Here is a 19,465-nt window from a genome sequence, read left to right as displayed (position 1 = left end):
TAACTATACTATGTTAGTTGAAGAAAGGACCCAAACCTAATTGAATTTTAATTATGTTGTTTGTATGTTAATGTAATGACATTGATTTTCTTAATACTACTCATCCATTTTAGAATGATATGAGCGTACCGAAATACCACATAATTCCCGCCATCGCATCAATTATGTAGCGCACGTACAATACTCGTGATTTGGAAATTACAAGCACATTGGCACCTTTTACGGCCCTATTAAATTAGCATTAACTTTTACCGAACAACAGCTTTTCTATGGGTTACGGTTATTTAAAACACATTTGCGTACACGCAACCAGCAGCATAATATGAGTCATCCTGTATTAAGTAAAATCGGCCAGACGTATGCCAGTCCAAGCCATTGACATATATCTAAGGACGGACCTAACGGGCACTAAGAATGGTGCTAGTTCAGTGGTGACACTCACGAATTTGAGCCAATTTAGCAGTCTTTGTTTTTGTTTTGTTGTGCTTATCATTATCTTTCTATCTTATTTCTTTCATCTTCTCGTCCTGTGTATGTGTGCTTTATGGAATAAATATCATTTCTTTCTTCTTCTTTCTTTCAATTTTTTAGAAGATAAAATTCAATTTTTCTGGATAATAAAAACGTACTTTTCCACGAAGTATTCCTGAATCTGGCCTACTATTGGTAACAATATCAAGTTTATCCGGGTAATTATTCATATGAAAAATCAACAAGATATCCTCCATAACAACGGAACGCCAAAAAGGATTTTTAGAGCACTCGGTGCTAACGTTACAACTGTTACAAGCTACTGTAAATTACTACATGAAAGCAAAATGAGATACAAAGTAAGAGAACTCATAGGCCAATTCACAGGCGAATCATATCAATTAGCTGCCATTCACGCATTCATTTCGCTCAGACTTATCCGCACAGGTACTACCTAGTACGAGCGAGACGCCCGCGCGAATGACAGCTAATTGATATGATTCCAATATTATTCAAATATCGGTTTGCTGTCAAGTGCACCTTTTTATTAGCTTGTTAGTTAAGTGGGTATTTGCACAGTTAAGTTTTTATTTTATTTACCTACCTAGATTTTAGAATTCACTGTCATGAAAGGGAAACTTTAATTAAGTGGGCATTCCTTTGAAGATTCGCTAAGCGATAACCTTTTAAAGTAAGGAGATTCCAAAAGGGACTCCTTTAGCGGCGCAAAGTTTGTTAATTTTTTTCCCTGTACGATCGTAAAGTTAAAAGTTTTGGCTTGTATACAACTTGACTCGACTTAAAGTTAAAACATTACTCATAAAACTCATTAAGCTTGAACGTGGCGAAACTGAGTTAACAGTAAATTAAAGAGATATTTCCTTACACTTTTTTAGTCTGTTAGATTACTTATATCTACTGACTTGATTGACAGGATACCATCAATCATAAAAACTGTTTCAAATTTAAAAGGTATATTACCGCCGCTTCAAAGCTAGGTACTAAAAATGAAAAACTTAAGTGAAAGAAAATTACACTTACCTAAGGCCCCATTTAAGCAGTTCAACTTATATGCGATTTTCGTTAAGTACAATGCAGTATTTCTTGATCGACTGAGTTCATTATACTCTGTAATTAGCAATGTATCGAATATTGCATCAAAGTTTTTGAACAGTCTAAATGGGGCTTAATGGGCACTATGAGCAGCATAAATGTGAGTTCCTAACTTTATTTTTGTACCAAAAAAGTATCTTTGTATTTACATAAAACTAGACACTATTATAATTATGATCCAGGTTGAGAAATAAGTCGCATAGCTACATACTAAACTAAAACCCCAAATAAATGATAAAACTACCAATGTTCTTTGACGTAGATAGCAAGGATCACTTAGAGTGTTGATTTGACGCCCGACGCCGCTTCATCAAATCGACACCCGATGACGAGGGATCAAAGGACATTCAATCCAATTTGTTATGGTTTTCTATAACTAAGAAGAGCTAAAATGATTTAGTTAGAATAAACTGGAATACTCTGTAATTTAATAGAAAAAATAGTGAGACGGGGGATTATTTTATGCTAAAAAAGATTTTATCTAGGTATAGTAAACACTTTATTGTACGAGAAAAATAAATATTTAGTACATCGGATAGAAAATTAATGTGTAGTACAAAAGCGAACTTATCCCTAAGAAGGATCTCTTCCAGTTAACCTATACCTAAAAGAGTAATTAAAAACTATACCTAGAGTAATTATATATGCAATAGTTATAGTTTAAAAGCCCTAATATATTTTTGATATCGATTTAATCTATTTTAGATTAGACAATCGCTGGATAAAATCAAAATCTTACCCAACTTTTATATTTATGTTGCATGTTTTATATGGAGATTATCAATATTTCTAGTTAAAATGAAACATATTCTTGATTATTGTATTGTCTTGGACAAGCATGGGGATTTCCAATTCCTATCGTCTATGAGACAAGGACAGCCTAGCGAAAGAACATATGTGACTGATGATGATGATATTGACTGTCTAAAATTTTGTTTATAGCTGGCTCCCGAATACCGTAGAAGCGATATGAGCCCCAGTTTTTCCACCAGTGTCCAAACCAAACACCAGTCACAACTCTACGTTGTCATGTTCGAGCTGTAATTACGCGGATAACTTTCTTCTACAAGGTAATATTTCCAGGCATCACAGAAGGACATAGCCCTCGAAAACTTGGGCAATAAAGCGAACGATATAACATGATTGTGAATGTGTGTAACTTTATCAATATTGCCGTTTAACGCCCACAATGGCCTCTGTTTCAGAATTGCTGTATGCGTCATAAACTAAATTCGATACATCCCTTATAACCCCGGAATCTAAAACGTTGCGTAGGATCATTAATGATGCTTTGAACTGAAGTGATTGCGTCAGTGGTGTCAGAGTAGAACAATCCTTGAAATAATGCACGATTCCCTCATTATAACTTACAATTTACACGCCCAATTGGTCCTAGACACTTTCAATGGAAGCAGATATAGAATAAACATATTATATAACCACAGTATAAAACTTAAGGTTCCTTTAACTGTAGTAAGGTGTGCGCACCGAGTCCGCTTGGTTGGTCCAATCGCAACATAAAGGTATAAACTGCCTGCAGCTGTCATGACATGTTTGCACAGTTCGCTTACAAAGGCGAATCGTAGGGAAATCTCGCATTCCCGACAGTAATCTTTTCGGTTTGACGAAAAGTACAACAACAACAACAACTAATTGTATGTAATATATTAGTCGATTCCTTCCTGATCAAAACCTATTAAATCTCTTCAGTTATAGGATTTATAGGAGAGCAAAATAAGAAGCAGTAACAACGGGAAGCGTACTAAAAACGATTATATAATAATCATTTATTTTTATTTCACACGGCCCCTTTAAAAAAATGGCTTCAGTCCAGTGGGACTATTTCGCCAGTATCAAGGTATTGGGAGCTTTATACGGTTAATACAAGACAGTGTACGGTGATTTTATTATCTTCTTCTTTTATAATTCGCCTGTATCAAGGTATTAGGAGCTTCAGATACAACTAAAATTGTACGGTTAGTACAATACAATGTACGGTGATTTCATCAGCGCTTGTAAAGCGATAGCTGGACTTTACAAGTAGGACGTGGACTACCGGCCATTGACTCCAATATGGTGGTTAAACGGCTTTCAAGATTAACTATTCATTCACTGTACACTGCCACATTAGTTTACTGTATAATAAGCTATCGATATTACACTTTAAACAATATTAATGAGCAAAAAACATAGTAATTAATCACGAGGCGTGACTATCAAGATGGCGTTCAACCGGAAGTCCGAACAATGCTTCTAAGATGTCACAGCAATACGATACCAATCTGTCAGTGTCAATAGTGACTTTTTTGGTTAAATAAATGACAGGTCGGTATCGTATCGCTGTGACTTCTTATAAGAATTGTTCGAATCAAGCCGGAACAAATTCGTATTATCTTTCGAGATTCTGCATACGCCCCATAGAAACATTCGCGACATTTCGCTACGGAGAGTGCTACGCCGTAGCAACCAATTTGCATGATCATGCCATATTTCGCACTGCAATATGCATTGCATGATCCTTGACCTAAATCATGATTGGAACATGTGTTTGTACCAAGGATTCCATGCTACACAGAAACCGTAACCGAACAAACACGGTGTAAGCCAGTTATGTTTATTTAGGTATGACAACCAGAGCGAGTCTCTTCCATTCCATCGGGAATGACGCGATATTGAAGCTGTGAAAGCGCATATAAAAATATATCATCACAATATGTATCAAGTTTTATTATAAGTATTACCTACGCCACCAATTGTCGCTACAAATCCGAAAATACCTGCTACGCATTATGATGTAGCGCTACGTGAAACTGCGCAGTGAAAGTATCGGCCCGATTCGATCTTTAATATACGTAAAATATTTGCTAAAGATACGATATATGTAGATTAGATATGTCAATGTCAAAAGTGATGTTTTTGTTTGAAGTAACGTCACTTTTGACACTGACATATCCAATCTATGGATTGGATACGATATGTCGTATCTTCAGTAAATTTTTCTTTGTGATTGGAGCTAGGGATTCTGCTCGAGAATTCTCGAGGCGAGGAATTTCGAGAAATCGTCGAGGCGGGAAAAAAACTCAAGAACTCGAGAACTCGAGAAATGAATCTCTTGTGATAAGTAAAGAGAAAACACACGTAATGTTATATGTGATGTGTCTATAGTGTATTTCTTATGATTTTTCATATTTTCAGGTACTGAAACATTTATTAGTTAAGCAACCAAATAAAAAAACGGCCTTGACGAGGGACGGACCCCTATCTTTCTGGCTTCAAACGATTTCCATGTTTTTTTTATGGTAGAGGAGGCAAACGAGCAGACGAATCACCTGATGGTAAGCGATTACCGCCGCCCATGGACACCTGCAACACCAGAGGAGGAGGATGTTTTGAAACTTTTGAATCACTCACTTCAACTAAAGAATTCGTCTCGTTTTAGGTTCATTACTATACTACTTTTTTTTAGTAATACAAAAATGGTAAACAATCTTGACACGTATTTTTATGGAAAATTTAAAAAGCTTTAAATAAGTAACTATTACTTATGAAAGCAAAATAATGTAAATAATCGTATATGAGTTATAATTGTTACTTATTTGGCTCCCATTTTTTATTAAAGTGTTTTTCAATAAAAAGGCTCTTTAAGATCGCTCATATTCTCTCTAATGCTTAAAAAAACGAATTATAGGACCTTATAATAACAAACATTACAAAAATAAACTACTATCTATTGATCAAATCGTCCCATTATATTCGTATTAGCCAAATAGCACAATTTTTGCAGCTTCATTGTTACGTTGAGTAAGTATTAATATTACGTAGTAAAACTTCTGTAAGTTTGTCTCACCGAGTTAAATTAATTAACTTGAATATTCTTGCCTAATAAAATACCATATTGTGTGTTGTTTCCATTTTCTTAAATACTTAAAGAAATACACTATAGCATATCACATCGTTGTTGATTTTTTTTTTTGTGAAGTGCAATGTGCAATTTATGGTTAACAGAAAAATTACTATTTGTTTGATTATTGATCTCACCTACGACTCCTATGCGTCTGATTTGTACTAAAGAAAAAAAAATAACATGGTGTTTTTTGAAACTCTCAAAATTTCTCGAGATACTCGAGAAATAAAAAAAGGTCGACAAACCAGAAACCCTAATTGGAGCGTATCTCAAGCAGAACAATCACTTCATTTTGCGGGCACAAATCAGCGCGAGCGGTCTTTAAAGTCATATCAAAATAAGATCTAAACCGTAACATATTGTTAAACCAGAATCGGGCTCCTTGATAAATTTCATCGCTTTTCAATAATACTCTTAGTAATGAACACGAACAAGTTTCAGAGCTGAGTGTGTTCTATGTGCAGATTGATTTTCGAGAAATCTAGTTAGAGTTAGACCAACATAAGTTGGCAACGATTCACTTTCACTGTCTGGGCTGTCAAAATCGCTATAATTTGTCAGATGCCAATAGTGATATTTCACGTTGAAGACATGTCACAATTATTATTATCGTATGGCTTTATCCTCGTTATAGGCATTTTACATTATAGTTCTTATATCATAAATCTATATCTAAGTTTAATAGCCAATCCCTGGCACCCGCTGTAAGCTCATAGAGTTCTTCAACTCTTCCAGCATACCGTCTCCGAGGACACTCCTCTACTATATGCGCAATTGTTTGGTCCGGCGCACCGCAGTCGCAACCAGGCGAGGTCTTGTAGCCCCACTTGTGCAGAGTATGATTACATCGGCCAACTCCCGTTCTGATGCGGTTGAGAGACACAAAGATCTTCCGTTGCTCATTGAATCCTGGTGGCTCTTTAGTTGGATCCAGGACAGTGTTGCCTAAGCTCTGTGCATCCCATTGGTCTTTCCATTCTGTGGAAACACTGTACGTTTCGGGACCCTGAAACTTGCGGTTAGACCAGAATGGTCTGCGAGATGGCAGCCTCATATTAGGGAGATTGTCTAACGTCTTCACTTTCTGGCTTAAGCTATCTAGGTGGGGCTTGTAGGTAAGTGACCGGTCCAGAGTAATTCCCAGGTATTTCGGGGTAAAGTTATGCTGAAGCTTCTTACCACAAAAAGTAACATTAATTTCCTTACTTGCCAAACTGTTGGATAAATGAATTGCGGCTACCTCCGTTTTAGTGGGATTTGGGCAGAGTCTCCATTTCACGTAGTACTCATTTAGGACTTGAAGATCACATATTTTACATGTCACAATGTAAAATACCTTCCGCATAGGAACGACGGCCTTTTAAAATAAATCTAAGGTATTATGATCGTCCACGTGGAACCTCGCCCACAGAACTAAGTGAAGACTAGTTCGAAGGTAGATGCTAATCACATTATAGCAATGTAATTAGTATAATTATACACTAGAGAATCGTTATCGTAGATAAATTATCCCTTCGTTTGAGAAGGAAAAACCCCCGAGGGACCTACGCTTTATCGAGTTCGGTTCAGGGCCCTTAAATCTTAATGATATTACCCATGAATTCCAAATACATTCTGGATATTTTTAGAACCGCGGAGCAAAAATAATCCGTTTTAATAATCCGACGTCTTATGTAAATTGATCTTACGATACCGGTTCTATTTCGATTTAATATTTGGGTTATTCGTCAATATTTCCACCTAAAGCTTGTCACAGACGGAGCGATAATATACCAAAAGATATCTCATTAGAAAGGCATCTTACGATATATTTTACCGATTTTGCACGGAGTCCACACACGAAGCTTCAATAGAAATTTTGGTATCTTACGATATCTTATAGCTAATCATCCGATAGTATAGCTCGGCATATTACGATTTCGTCTCTCTCACAATGTAGGTGCTAGACCATAGATATCTAGACAGACAGCGATATATCGTTGGCGTGTGGAGTGCTTAACTATATATTCTATAAGATATCTGTCGGTATCTTACGGTATATTAACATATATATATTATCGCTCTGTCTCTGACGGACTTAACTTAAAACATTACTAAGTTAGTCTTAATGATAAAAGTTAAAATGAAAATGAAATGAAAAGTATGCGCGAAGCAAACATTTCTAAACTATAGTTGTTAGAAAATATAGTGTACATATACATTATGTACTATACATATATAACTATGTTCAGCAGCTTTCCTAAGTCTCGTGTAAGCTCAAGTATTACAATCTCTTTCAATTTACCTCATGTTGCGGGTTAAATGGGGCAAATTAAGAGTATCTGGCGAGCGGATTGTTCCATATAATGTTGTTTTTATTTTAATTAATTAATTCAATAGTTATTTTATATTTATAAATAGTTATTTATGTAGAGCACTAAATAACGCAACGCAAACGCAAATACAGCGAGATCTATCATCTATATGATCTATAATATATAACCTAGCGACAGAAGCAAATAAACATTTTCCAATTTTCTATTATCGCGGTATATTCTGGACCTTGGCAGTAGGAAAGTACCTACTTATATTTCAGTAGCTTATTATTACTTTGACAATATTCGCTACTTCCGATCATAAAACAGCAAAGTTTTATGGCTACTTTATAACCCCATAAACGCTGTCCTTATCCGTAATAATTACGATGCATTGTTAGGTACCCTATATGATGACACAAAAGATCTTCATATTATAACTGCGATGTAGGTATAACACTAGATATAATGCAATCGTGTATATGTATAGTGTTAACTGAACGTTCGCCTCAGACCAACCAAAATAATTGTGATCTGTGATTACGCATACTTTTCAATAACTTCAAGGTCACATATGCGAATGCACATCTGCTTTTGGCGAAGTTGAGCATCCATCAGTACCTATTAACATGGTGGTAGATTAGAATGGAAGCGATGAGCGTAGTGAAACTTTGAAACTTGTTAACGTTTCTACCAGTGTAATTTAGCTGATCGGACCGAAGATGCGTAGCGAAGCAGTACAACTGAGTGCAGATGGCCGGAGCGAGGATGCGTAGAAAAATGCTTTTAGCCAGATGAGGTTTAAGCGATGGATGTGAATTAGAAATAACATATCCTCCGCTCGCGCCCTCGCTTATACAGACTATACAAATTGCTTGCTTACCTAGACTATGTAGCCTTTGCAGGCATTTCTCATAGTTTTGCATTTAACCCTTCGGTGCCCAGCGACATCATATGATATGCCAGTATTAATCTAATACAACAAAACACATACCGCACTCCGCTAAGACCATCCAGTGAGCATGGCTAGAAAATGAAGTATATAATGTCCATTGTCCAAGTGCACCGCTCGCTCCACTACCTCGCAATAGTCTGGTTGGTGCTCGGCCTAAGGAATGTTAATAACAGCTCTGCAAAGATATTGTTATAAAAATTGGTCAGTTAGACTAATTATGGACCTGCATGCTTACATTAAATATCGATCATGAGTTCCTAGTCACGTTTAGTAACATAGTTTTTGAAGTTTTTCCCTTTACTTAGTGCCCGTATCCGGTTACCCATACAACCGGTAGCATTTCGAGAGCGTAGGTGGATTTATCAAAGTCAGACCGCGCTTAGATGGAGTTATGATATAGCCAATGGGCGGTATTGGGATCAAATAGTTTCACTTGTTCGAAACTCCAACTAGCGATAACACCTAAACGGTTACACGATAGCAAAACGTTTTTAATAAAGTTTATCTACACACATATCATAAACCCTCTATGATGCCTTCAAAATCCGTAAATAATGGCCAACATTACGATAAACTGTTTTGTTACAATAATTTTCTTATCTGTGATGATGCTGTAACTGCTTCATAAAGTTCATAACTACATCAAAATCGACTTCAAATTTGGAACATCTCTGAAAATTCGATTTGACCTCTATTCTAATATCAGTCGAGAGACCTTTTTTTCGAAATGAAATGTCAATTGCATACAATTTTGACATATCTCGAATGTTAGTTTGTATCGAATGATACGGAAATAGGCCCCCGACTCTAGTTTGTCTGTGAATTAAAAAAACTACGAATGCGTGACATGAGTGAAAAAAGTTTTCATTTACCGCCATTTGACGTACAGTTTATCTTTTAATTAGTTTTAAGTATAAAATTAATATGTTTTGTTGTGTAACTACTAGTAACTATAGCAAAAGTTTCGTGTAAAATGAGCGATAAAAATATTTCGGTGACGCCGCCACATATCCGCGAGTTTCGCCAAGAGAGCAACGATGCCCCAACGTTGGCTGTAATTTGGGTTAGTGAATAGAAAGTTTATAATATGTGTATAGATAAAATAGTGTATGTCACTGTACATATTTAGGCATTAAAACACTCGTGTGATGCTATTAAGAAACTCACTTCGTTCGTTTCTTTAACCTAACACTCGTGTATCTTAATTCCTTTTATTATGTAGCAGTCACATAAACTACTATTAAAAAATAATTATTATTTATGGGTACACCAAAGAAAGGTAAAAATCATAAGTCAAAAAATACTTACGTTGCAGTAAAATCTTTAGGCTTTGCGTTTTTCCCATAAAACACACATAACACTGAAATAACCACTCACTGAAATTATGTTTGGGGTGCCCTACACAAATATTTATTACTAACATTTATCTACAACATTAATAGTGTTATTTTTCCATTAATTGTTCCGACTTCCGACACTTAGTGACATTGACGTTGGTGTTCAAAGATTAAAGCAAAGAGTAAAGTAAGTATATGTTATAGGCACTGGTGTTGTCATAATTTAGATTACAAAGAGTATTTGAATAGTCACCAAAACGGCCATCAATCTTCGCCATTCAATTTTATCTAACGTAATTCTGGAATAATAAATCCAGAATTAGAGATAGATAACACGTTTGCGAGAGTAGGTAATATATTTTTTACCACACCAACTGGTAAAGGCCCTCTTGATTGTTCAAAAACTAATGAAAAAGTTGCATTTATCCACATGTGGGGCAAAGTAATCAGATGCTAATTTTGAGATGTTTCCTTATGTTAAGCTGGTAGAATTGACTTTTAAATATTGATTTTGAATGACAATTTTTTTATTACGTTCTATTGGATTTGATCTGGTTAGATTTTTTGGTATTTTATAGTTAGTATTTTATCGCGTTGGTGTAGTGAAAAAAATTGTGTTTCACTAGGAGGCAAAGTTTGTTTAACCCACGTGCCTTGAAACCCTCGCTACGCTCAAGATTCCACTTCTCGAAACACTCGCTACGCTCGTGGTTCAATTTTGGAATCTTTCGCTTTCTCGGGTAGGTATCAATATTAGTACGAGCGGTTAAACAACAACTTTGCCCCCTTCTAAAACAAATAACTATTATTAGATTAGCACAATATTAAATAAATAGATAGATAGAGATTTATTTGCATACCAATATATGTTACATAAATAGGCAAAATCAAGAGGCAAACTTGTAGAAAACGTTACTGCACGATTTTTTCCCTTATCCTATCCTATCATTATCATATATGCATTTAATTTGGTATACCTACTTACAAGTAGACATTGCGGACGTTTCAATTGGAAAACCACAAACTACACACACATATGTTCGTTCGTAGTCATATCCCTAGTAATGTTAATCTAATTCATGAATAGATTGCAGTACGTCAGTAGCCAGCGTTGATTAAATTTAATCAAATAGCCTGTGCGTTGGCAGCTTGGCGCAAGGACGATACATCCTTACTATCTTTAGCTGGGTGCCTAGCCAACGTGCCATTCGTTTACGCTCCGTAGTGAACAAAACGCAACTGTCACTATTGCACTAATATGGAAGAGTGATAAAGAGAGATGACTACGCTACGCTACGGGGCGTTAACGATTGGATCAATAAAAAAGCGGCCAAGTGCGAGTCGGACTCGCCCATGAAGGGTTCCGTACGATTTATGACGTATTAAAAAAAAACTATTTACTAGATCTCGTTCAAACCAATTTTGATGGAAGTTTGCAGGACAATGTATATCATACATTTTTTTTTTAGATTTTTCATTCTGTTATTTTAGAAGTTACGGGGGGGGGGACACATTTTACCACTTTGGAAGTGTCTCTCGCGCAAACTATTCAGTTTAGAAAAAAATGATATTATAAACCTCAATATCATTTTTAAAGACCTATCCATAGATACCCCACACGTATGGGTGTGATGCAAAAAGATTTTTTGAGTTTCAGTTGTAAGTATGGGGAACCCCCAAAATTTATTTGTTTTTCTTTCTATTTTTGTGTAAAATTTTTAATGCGGTTCATAGAATACATCTACTTACCAAGTTTGAACAGTATAGCTCTTATAGTTTCGGAAAAAAGTGGCTGTGACATAATCGGACAGACAGACGGACATGACGAATCTATAAGGGTTCCGTTTTTTGCCATTTGGCTACGGAACCCTAAAAACTACCAAATAAATTCCCGGAACTATGTTAACGGCACCAATCATGGGGCATTCAAGAGAAAATTTGGAGTATTTTTCTATATTTTTCATCGACATCTGTAACATATATTTATACCGCTTTATGCTTTAAAAGTTGAATGTCCAATTCGTCCTTTATGTTTTCTTTGTATTTAATGAAAGCTACTTCAATTGGTTTCAATATTATTAACCAATTAAAACTATGATTTTTTGCTCCAGTCATGGGATGTATGGCGCAATTAATTTTCAAACTAACAAATATCAATGAAAAATTAAACTTAACCTTTTCAACGCCAAAGACCACTAATTAGTCATCGTCTGTCGTGCCCGCGACGCCAATGACCATTAAAAAGGCTATGGCGGACGTTGTCAAAGCGACTTTCCTACTGTCAGTTAAGCTTCATATTCGCTCTTCACCAGTTAACTTTTTGGCGTCCATGGCATTTCTTGTTTATGGTAAATGTTGCCAGCGATTAAAAACTGATGGTCTGTACTATTACTGGTGCCTGTTCCATTAAAGGGGTGTTTACTACATTGTAATGTTACGAGAAGATACACGTGTTTCTTAACTTGTTTTCATGTAACAATGCGCCCCTTTTTCGTTTGTCTTTTATCGTAATAGATGCCATCCTGCAGTATCCAAAATAATGTTTGATTTCCAAGTCATGACCGCCTATGGCATACATTTAAATGTTTTTAACATTTGATTTAACAAATAGGTCACTTTTGTTACAAATCACACGCTGAATAATAAAGTAAAATCTTTATGGAATTGGACAGTATTGTATTCTAATCACTATTCGGTATGTAATTATTCTTTAAAGACCACTATTTTTAGGGATTGTATTATTTCCATGAAATGTAACAACATGAAAATCAACAAAATCAGGACACTGCTCCATAGGAATTAGGGCTCCTGATATCCGTGATACACGCCGATCCGTAGCTACGGGTTCTTAAGCCCGGCGGTACTAAGATCACGAATTTCACGAACACGGCAAGGTACGTACCTCGTACCTGCGTTCGCGTGCGGATTCACGTGACACGCCGTGACCGTGACACGCCATGATACGTAGCCCGTACCTGCGTTCGTGCGCGGAGCTTCGGGCTCGGTTCCGTTGGATAGGCACTTATCGCACGTCTCGTAGGTTCGACACGCCCGGGAGAAAAATAAATAAGGACTAGGTATTATTGAATTGAGTTACCACTTAGTATATTGAATACGGGATGTACATCGGACAAACATTTACGTGTGAATTAAACTTAAATTGTATTTTTGCATCGATTTGAATATAATGGTTATATCTAAATAATTTATGGGGTTATTCTGTTTTTTGTATAACCAGCTATTGATTTTAGTCAAAACTAGTGACCTGCTCGTTGCATTGCACTAATATAAATATAAGGTGTAAAACTCCCTAGTAAGTATCATTATAAAATTATGAACTTAAGCAACGCTGTGCTACTGGTTGTCAAAGTCAAAGAATATAACGTAGCCTAAATATAAACAAGGCAATCCTAATCCAAAGAAACAAAAGGGTAAATTTCTGCAAATCTTTGGTAGGTATGATAAAGATAATACAGGTAAACAAATTCAACAAAAACACATGTACTGGGCCACGGAAAAAAAAGTACGCAGCTGCAGTACTTATCAGTTTCGGACTTTCGGCACATTAAAGAGTACTGTTTTGTTTCTAGATTGAAGGTAATAATGACATATTATTGTTAGAGTGTTTTATTGTATGACTAACAAGCTAAGCCAACATACCGGTTTTTTTTGTAGATAATAAGTGCAGTTGCACGTGCAGACAAAGATAATAAGATTTGCGAGCGACTTATTAAAATGAAACAAACCATATACATAAGTAGCTGTATGCATATACATAAGGGCTTTACCTTTTGTTCGTGAAGTTGAAAGAAGTGACCGCGATGTTTTGTTTTACAAATTCGTGGTATTTTTTATTTAATCTGGAGGGGGCAGTTTAGAATTTTGAACTCGCATTCATTGTCATTAGTTACTCCTGACATCACAGTTGGTCTTCAAGTTTTAATTTAGCCGTGATTTTAAAGTTATTTTTGTTGTTGTTTCGTAATTATTTTTTTTGTTATTGTTAGTGTATGATTAGTGTTACTCTAATGGTGTGTTTAAACTATTAACAATGAAGAGAAGTTGGGTGTGGAGATATGCCACCAGAGTAGGGTTGCCAGATCGAAAGGCGCTATTATCGGGAAAAGATATCAATTTTTCGGGATTTTGGGACTGAAGTCGGGAAAAAAACGTTCAAATTATAGTAATTGTATTAATAACAACGATATTTTACATTATTGGCACTACGTCAGCTGCTCTGCCCATAGACGTTTTTATATAAAAATAATATAAATTCTTTGAGATCTTGAACAAATAAAAAAAAATGTCTTCTCATTATCTACCTATACTATCATACTTATACTTATTAGGTATCAATAATCAACCAAATTTATGGAAATAATTTATTTCTTAGGTTGCCACATGTATTTTATATTACTTTTGACCGATTTTACCATTTCTTGGCCTTTTTCGCTATTTAAGCTAGACTTGAAAGTCATGCAGTTTTCGTCAAAGTTGAGTCGAATCATTAATTCGGCTTTAATTAGATCCATTCCCATTCTATTCCTTTCTTTTGTGTAGAGGTAAGGCAAACGCGCTCCCGCCCCGCACCGCACCCCTCACCGCACAATCTCACGCCAGCTCGCCACGCGCGCCCCGCGCGCGCGCAGTCAGACGCCCTTGACGCGGGTCGCTCGCTCGTTCGCTCGGCGACAGTTCGGAACTTGAAATTATTGTTTTATTATAACGTGAAGCTGTTTTTCGGGACAGTCTTCACTTCGTCGGGAATCGGGAACACATGCTAAAAATCGGGAGAATCCCGCCAAATCCCGACCATCTGGCAACCCTACACGAGAGTCGGAGATACAGCTTTATGTACCTTGTGCAATGATCGCACAAATAATGAGTTTTCCTGTCGTATTATTTGTCGTATTTTAGCAACCCGTTTGTTAAAGTAGCTATTAATTGTAATCAATGTTTGGTTCTTTTCATTTATTACTCATTAATATTTAAAAGGCCTTACTAATGGAAATAAATTTTAATTCAAAAGTAATGAAACGGAATTAGAGCTTTGAATAAAAAACTCACGATACATTTTTATTCGTAGCTCTTAGAGACCGCATCGTATCTTCACTCAACGTCGCGGGCGGACCGAACCGGCGTGTTCTTAAGATACGTGAAGCCGTGATCACGCCTACACGGATTTACACGGATTCACGTACCCTAATTTCACGTAGCCGAATGTCACGTGCGGAACGGACCATAAAACCGTTGCCGTGAAACACGAAACCGGGCGCACGGCTACGGGTTCACGAATCACGGACACGACCGCGAGCCCTAATAGGAATAGAGTAAGGTGCAGTTTTGTAACTTCGAAAGCGGAGTATAGATCGTTTCATTCACGACGACGCTTGCCTTGACTCGTATTGCTATGTTGTTAAAGGTTAGATTTGACAAATCTGCGCGTCATCGTGGATGACACGAACTATAATAAGCAAGTCTTGCCAAATTTTAATGAGTTTTGTATTAGGTACTAGATATAAGTAAGCGATTCTGAAAACCCTATGCACCTACGATATGGTAATCTAAAAATATTTATGAAGTCGACTAACTATTTAAATATGGGAACGTCAAAGTACCTAGGTGTATTTTTTATAGGAAGAAAAACAGCATTCCCAGGACGTGAACGAACTTTATTTAGAACTTACAAATAAAACATGGTAAGCTGCACGTTGTTCGTTATGGCATGGTCTAGCTATAACTCGTTGTCAACTCATGATGTTGATCAAAAACAACTACTTATAGCCATTATCCGTTATATTGGTGTCCCATTTTCAGAAATGACCAGTTTTATTTCGGTATTTACCTAAATGGATAAAACTTTGGAGACTGAAGACTCAGGCCTCAACGTTCGAGGGATAGGTAGATACTAGACTAGGAGAAGCAATACCATTTACATGACCGATATGTATCATTTCCACTTTACTAGCAATCAGGGGGCCTAGCCTGGATGACAATCGTTGGTAGAAAACGCCGCGTTGAAGAATGTATGGAAATAGTCATATGACTTTTTGCATAGCATATCTATCATACCGAATTCCCAATACATTTTTTCGTTTCATTTGGTGTTTGTCGATATATGTAAGTATAAGTGCGACAGGGATGAACGCTTTAAGTTGAAGAACATACGTGGTCGTAATCGTGCTACCGGGTGTTACGGAAGTTTATAGGTTTTCCCTTTTTTTGTTACAAAACAAAAGCGAAACCTATAAACCTAGAATATATTATGCTGAAGCGATCGACATCTAAATCAAAGTGATTTGTTAAGATTTAGTTAGTGGAAAACGTTTTCTCCATAGAATAACGGGCCAAGAGCATGTCAGGCCACGCTCAGTGTAGGGTTCCGTAGTTACTCTTCCGTCACAATAAGCTAAACTGGAGCTTAAAGTATAGTAAATTGTTAACCAAGGGACGAAACGGTATCTTTCACCCGAGTTAAACAAATAAGCAAATTTGCATAATCAGTACCTAATTAAAGTAAGTCTTTTTACTATGAAAGGAAAACTTTTTGCGATAACTCAAAAACAGCTAAACTGATCATGTCCGCTATAGTTTTCATTTAATGTCTTTCTTAAGCTCTACTTTCACGATTTTTTTCATAGTTTTTGGACCTATGGTTCAAAAGTTAGAGGGGGGGGACACATTTTTTTTTCTTTCGGAGCGATTATCTCCGAATATATTCACTTTATCAAAAAATGTTTCTTGAAAACCCCTATTAGTTTTGAAAGACCTTTCCAGCGATACCCCACACTCTAGGGTTGAAGCGAACGTGTAGGGGTAAAAAAAAAATATAGATTTTATTGTACGACTTTTTCGGCTTTATTGATTGCTATATCCATGCCAAATTTCAGCTTTCTAGCACTAACGACCACGGAGCAAAGCCTCGGACAGACACAGACAGACAGACAGACGGACATGGCGAAACTATAAGGATTCCTAGTTGACTACGGAACCCTAAAAAGTACCGTTATTTCGCTAGGATCGCAAAGCTATTCTTCCCTCTTAAGAGAATACAAATTGTAAATTGCCAATAGTTACAGGTTCGTTCTTATCGATAATTAGTTGCCCAGAAAATAGCAGTTTAGCCTTTTTAACATTTGCAAATAGTTTCTTTATTTTAGTTTAAATGAATCAACGGTATTCTAGCTACGACCTAAGTACATTGCTAAGACTGAGAGAACGAACTCAATGCAGTAAAACTCACAACTCGCAAATTAGTTAAGTCGAAGGGCGCAGTAAGCCCTCAAGGAATTGCATATATGTACAGTCGAGTTCATAAATATGTATACATTTCTTCACCTTAATCCATTGCAGGTAAAAAAAACTCGACTGTACCTACTTGGGAAAATTCGACCCATGCCGCTGTGACCAATGTGGCCGAGCGGTTTAGGCATCTACCTCAATTGCAGAGGACGCTGGTTCGATTTCAGTCCTGTGCACGGAGACCTTGGTCAGTTCTTCCTTTGTATATTACATTTATTTCGGTTTATAACGAACTCAGTGTTAAGATTTCCAACTGTTATAATACGTACAAGATGCGTAAGCGTAACTTGCCTACAAATTCTAAATTAATTAATAAGACGTCATATAGGTACATACAACAGCCATACAACTGACGCACGATCGGTAACCGATAACACGTCATAGAATGCTTAAAAGTTACTTTATTTCGAAAACAAAGATTAACCAATACAAGATAAGCAATCTAAGTACTCACTTATAGCGGTTTTGGTGCGCACGTTACGCGAGTAGCACATCGGGTGAAGGATGGCCCAGTACCGGTCCACGGATACAGCTACCAGGCAGAAGATGCTGATGGTACATAGCATCACTAGCAGCGACACCGTGAAGAGGCAGGCATGGAGGTTTCGCGGAAGCCCCACGGAAGCTAAGATCGCGAAAGGGATCCCCAACAGGCCGACTAATAAATCCGCCACAGCCAAAGACACTATGTAATAGTTCGTGCGACGTCTCAACCTCCTGTCCCTTCTAAACACATGTATCACCATAGCATTTCCTATTATCGCCACTAAAGCTACCAGGATCTCTAAAGTCGTGTAGGCCGCGTACAGCTCCGGGGTAGGAGACCGGTGCCCCGGCGCTGCGGTTGTCGATTCGGGAAACTCTGTCACTGCTTCTGCCATGCCGTCAACTTTTTAGCTTTAACCCATAATTTCACTGCTTGCGAAACAAGTCGCAGAAACTTTATGAACTACACTGAACTATTAATTATTCACGAATCTAAAGTTTCATGGTTAAATAGTGGAATGTATATTTTTATCGTAAACTTTCGCTGACTTATCGTGCGGTTATCGTGGATCACGAAGCGCGGAGCGCGTGTCCCGCCCGCGAGTCTTCCCGCCACTGCGGCAAGCGCGAACACGCGCCCGTTGGGACGCACGCCCGAGATCACTTGTTGCCACCGCGGATGTTGCTTACAATTTACAAATGTTATAGGAAAATGTTTTAGAAAAAGAAAAGTATTAGACATTTTAGAAATTGACAATATGTAGACTATCTATCAGTTAAAGGTATAAAGTAACAGATTTTATAGGTAAAATAACTTCAGGCCGTCCTATTTCATCAACATTAACGGTATTTTCCCTAACCTTTGAAATAAGACTTTGGAATAAGTCTATATATCTATAAGAGTATAAGGGGCGTGGGCATGCCTATTACATCACACAGGTATCACGCCGCGCAGAGAGCCTTCTAATAAAACGGCAGTATTTGCCTCGAACTCTTTATTTTAGACTATATACCTACTTAAAAACCAAAAAAAGTCCCGAAATATATTTTGAAGGCCAATTTTACACGACGATAATTCCAGGTCGAGCGTCACGTAATCAGCAGGTCATTATTCCAAGTAGAGACGAAATTAATATATCAAATATATATATATATATATATATATATATATATATATATATATATTGAGGTGCATTTCTTAGAAAGACCCAGCCACCGTTTAGAGCCACCCCACACTATAATCTCCCGCGAAAACGCTCTCAAGAAACGCTAGTGTGCGGGTAGCCCTTAGGCACAAGCCCGCGCAAACACACCAAGTTCACGCAAATGCACCAATACCACGTGCGGCTTGATATAGCAGCTTACACATTCGTGCATCAATTTCAAACTAAAGACAAAAAGAATCCTTAGGTGTTGATTATCACAAAATAAACTTCTCCACCCAGAAGCCGCTTCTTCTTATTCCGCGTAAAATTATCTGCCCGAAAAAAATAACTAAAAACCACACAAACACAACATCATCTTTTACGTAGACAGTTATAAATATAAACTAATACAAATATATCACTCAGCGACATAGCACGGCAACGTAAAATCATAAATT

At 37.0% G+C, this 19,465-nt stretch overlaps 1 protein-coding gene across 1 annotated transcript in view; it reads right to left on the bottom strand.

Annotated features, from left to right (window-relative positions):
* Positions 1 to 18,696, bottom strand: part of LOC133521492 (adenosine receptor A2b) — a 161,125-nt gene extending 142,429 nt beyond the window's left edge. Inside the window, exon 1 of the mRNA XM_061856490.1 lies at positions 17,831 to 18,696. Coding sequence (XP_061712474.1) covers positions 17,831 to 18,257 — 427 coding nt within the window. The 5' untranslated portion in view covers positions 18,258 to 18,696. The remainder of the gene's footprint in view (positions 1 to 17,830) is intronic.
* Between the last annotated feature and the right edge of the window lie 769 nt (positions 18,697 to 19,465).

This window comes from Cydia pomonella, chromosome 9 (genome assembly GCF_033807575.1).
Source record: "Cydia pomonella isolate Wapato2018A chromosome 9, ilCydPomo1, whole genome shotgun sequence".
In the NCBI taxonomy this organism is placed as follows: Eukaryota; Metazoa; Arthropoda; class Insecta; order Lepidoptera; family Tortricidae; genus Cydia; species Cydia pomonella.
Note: the sequence above shows the minus strand (reverse complement) of the source record. Positions and strands in the feature narration are given on the sequence as shown.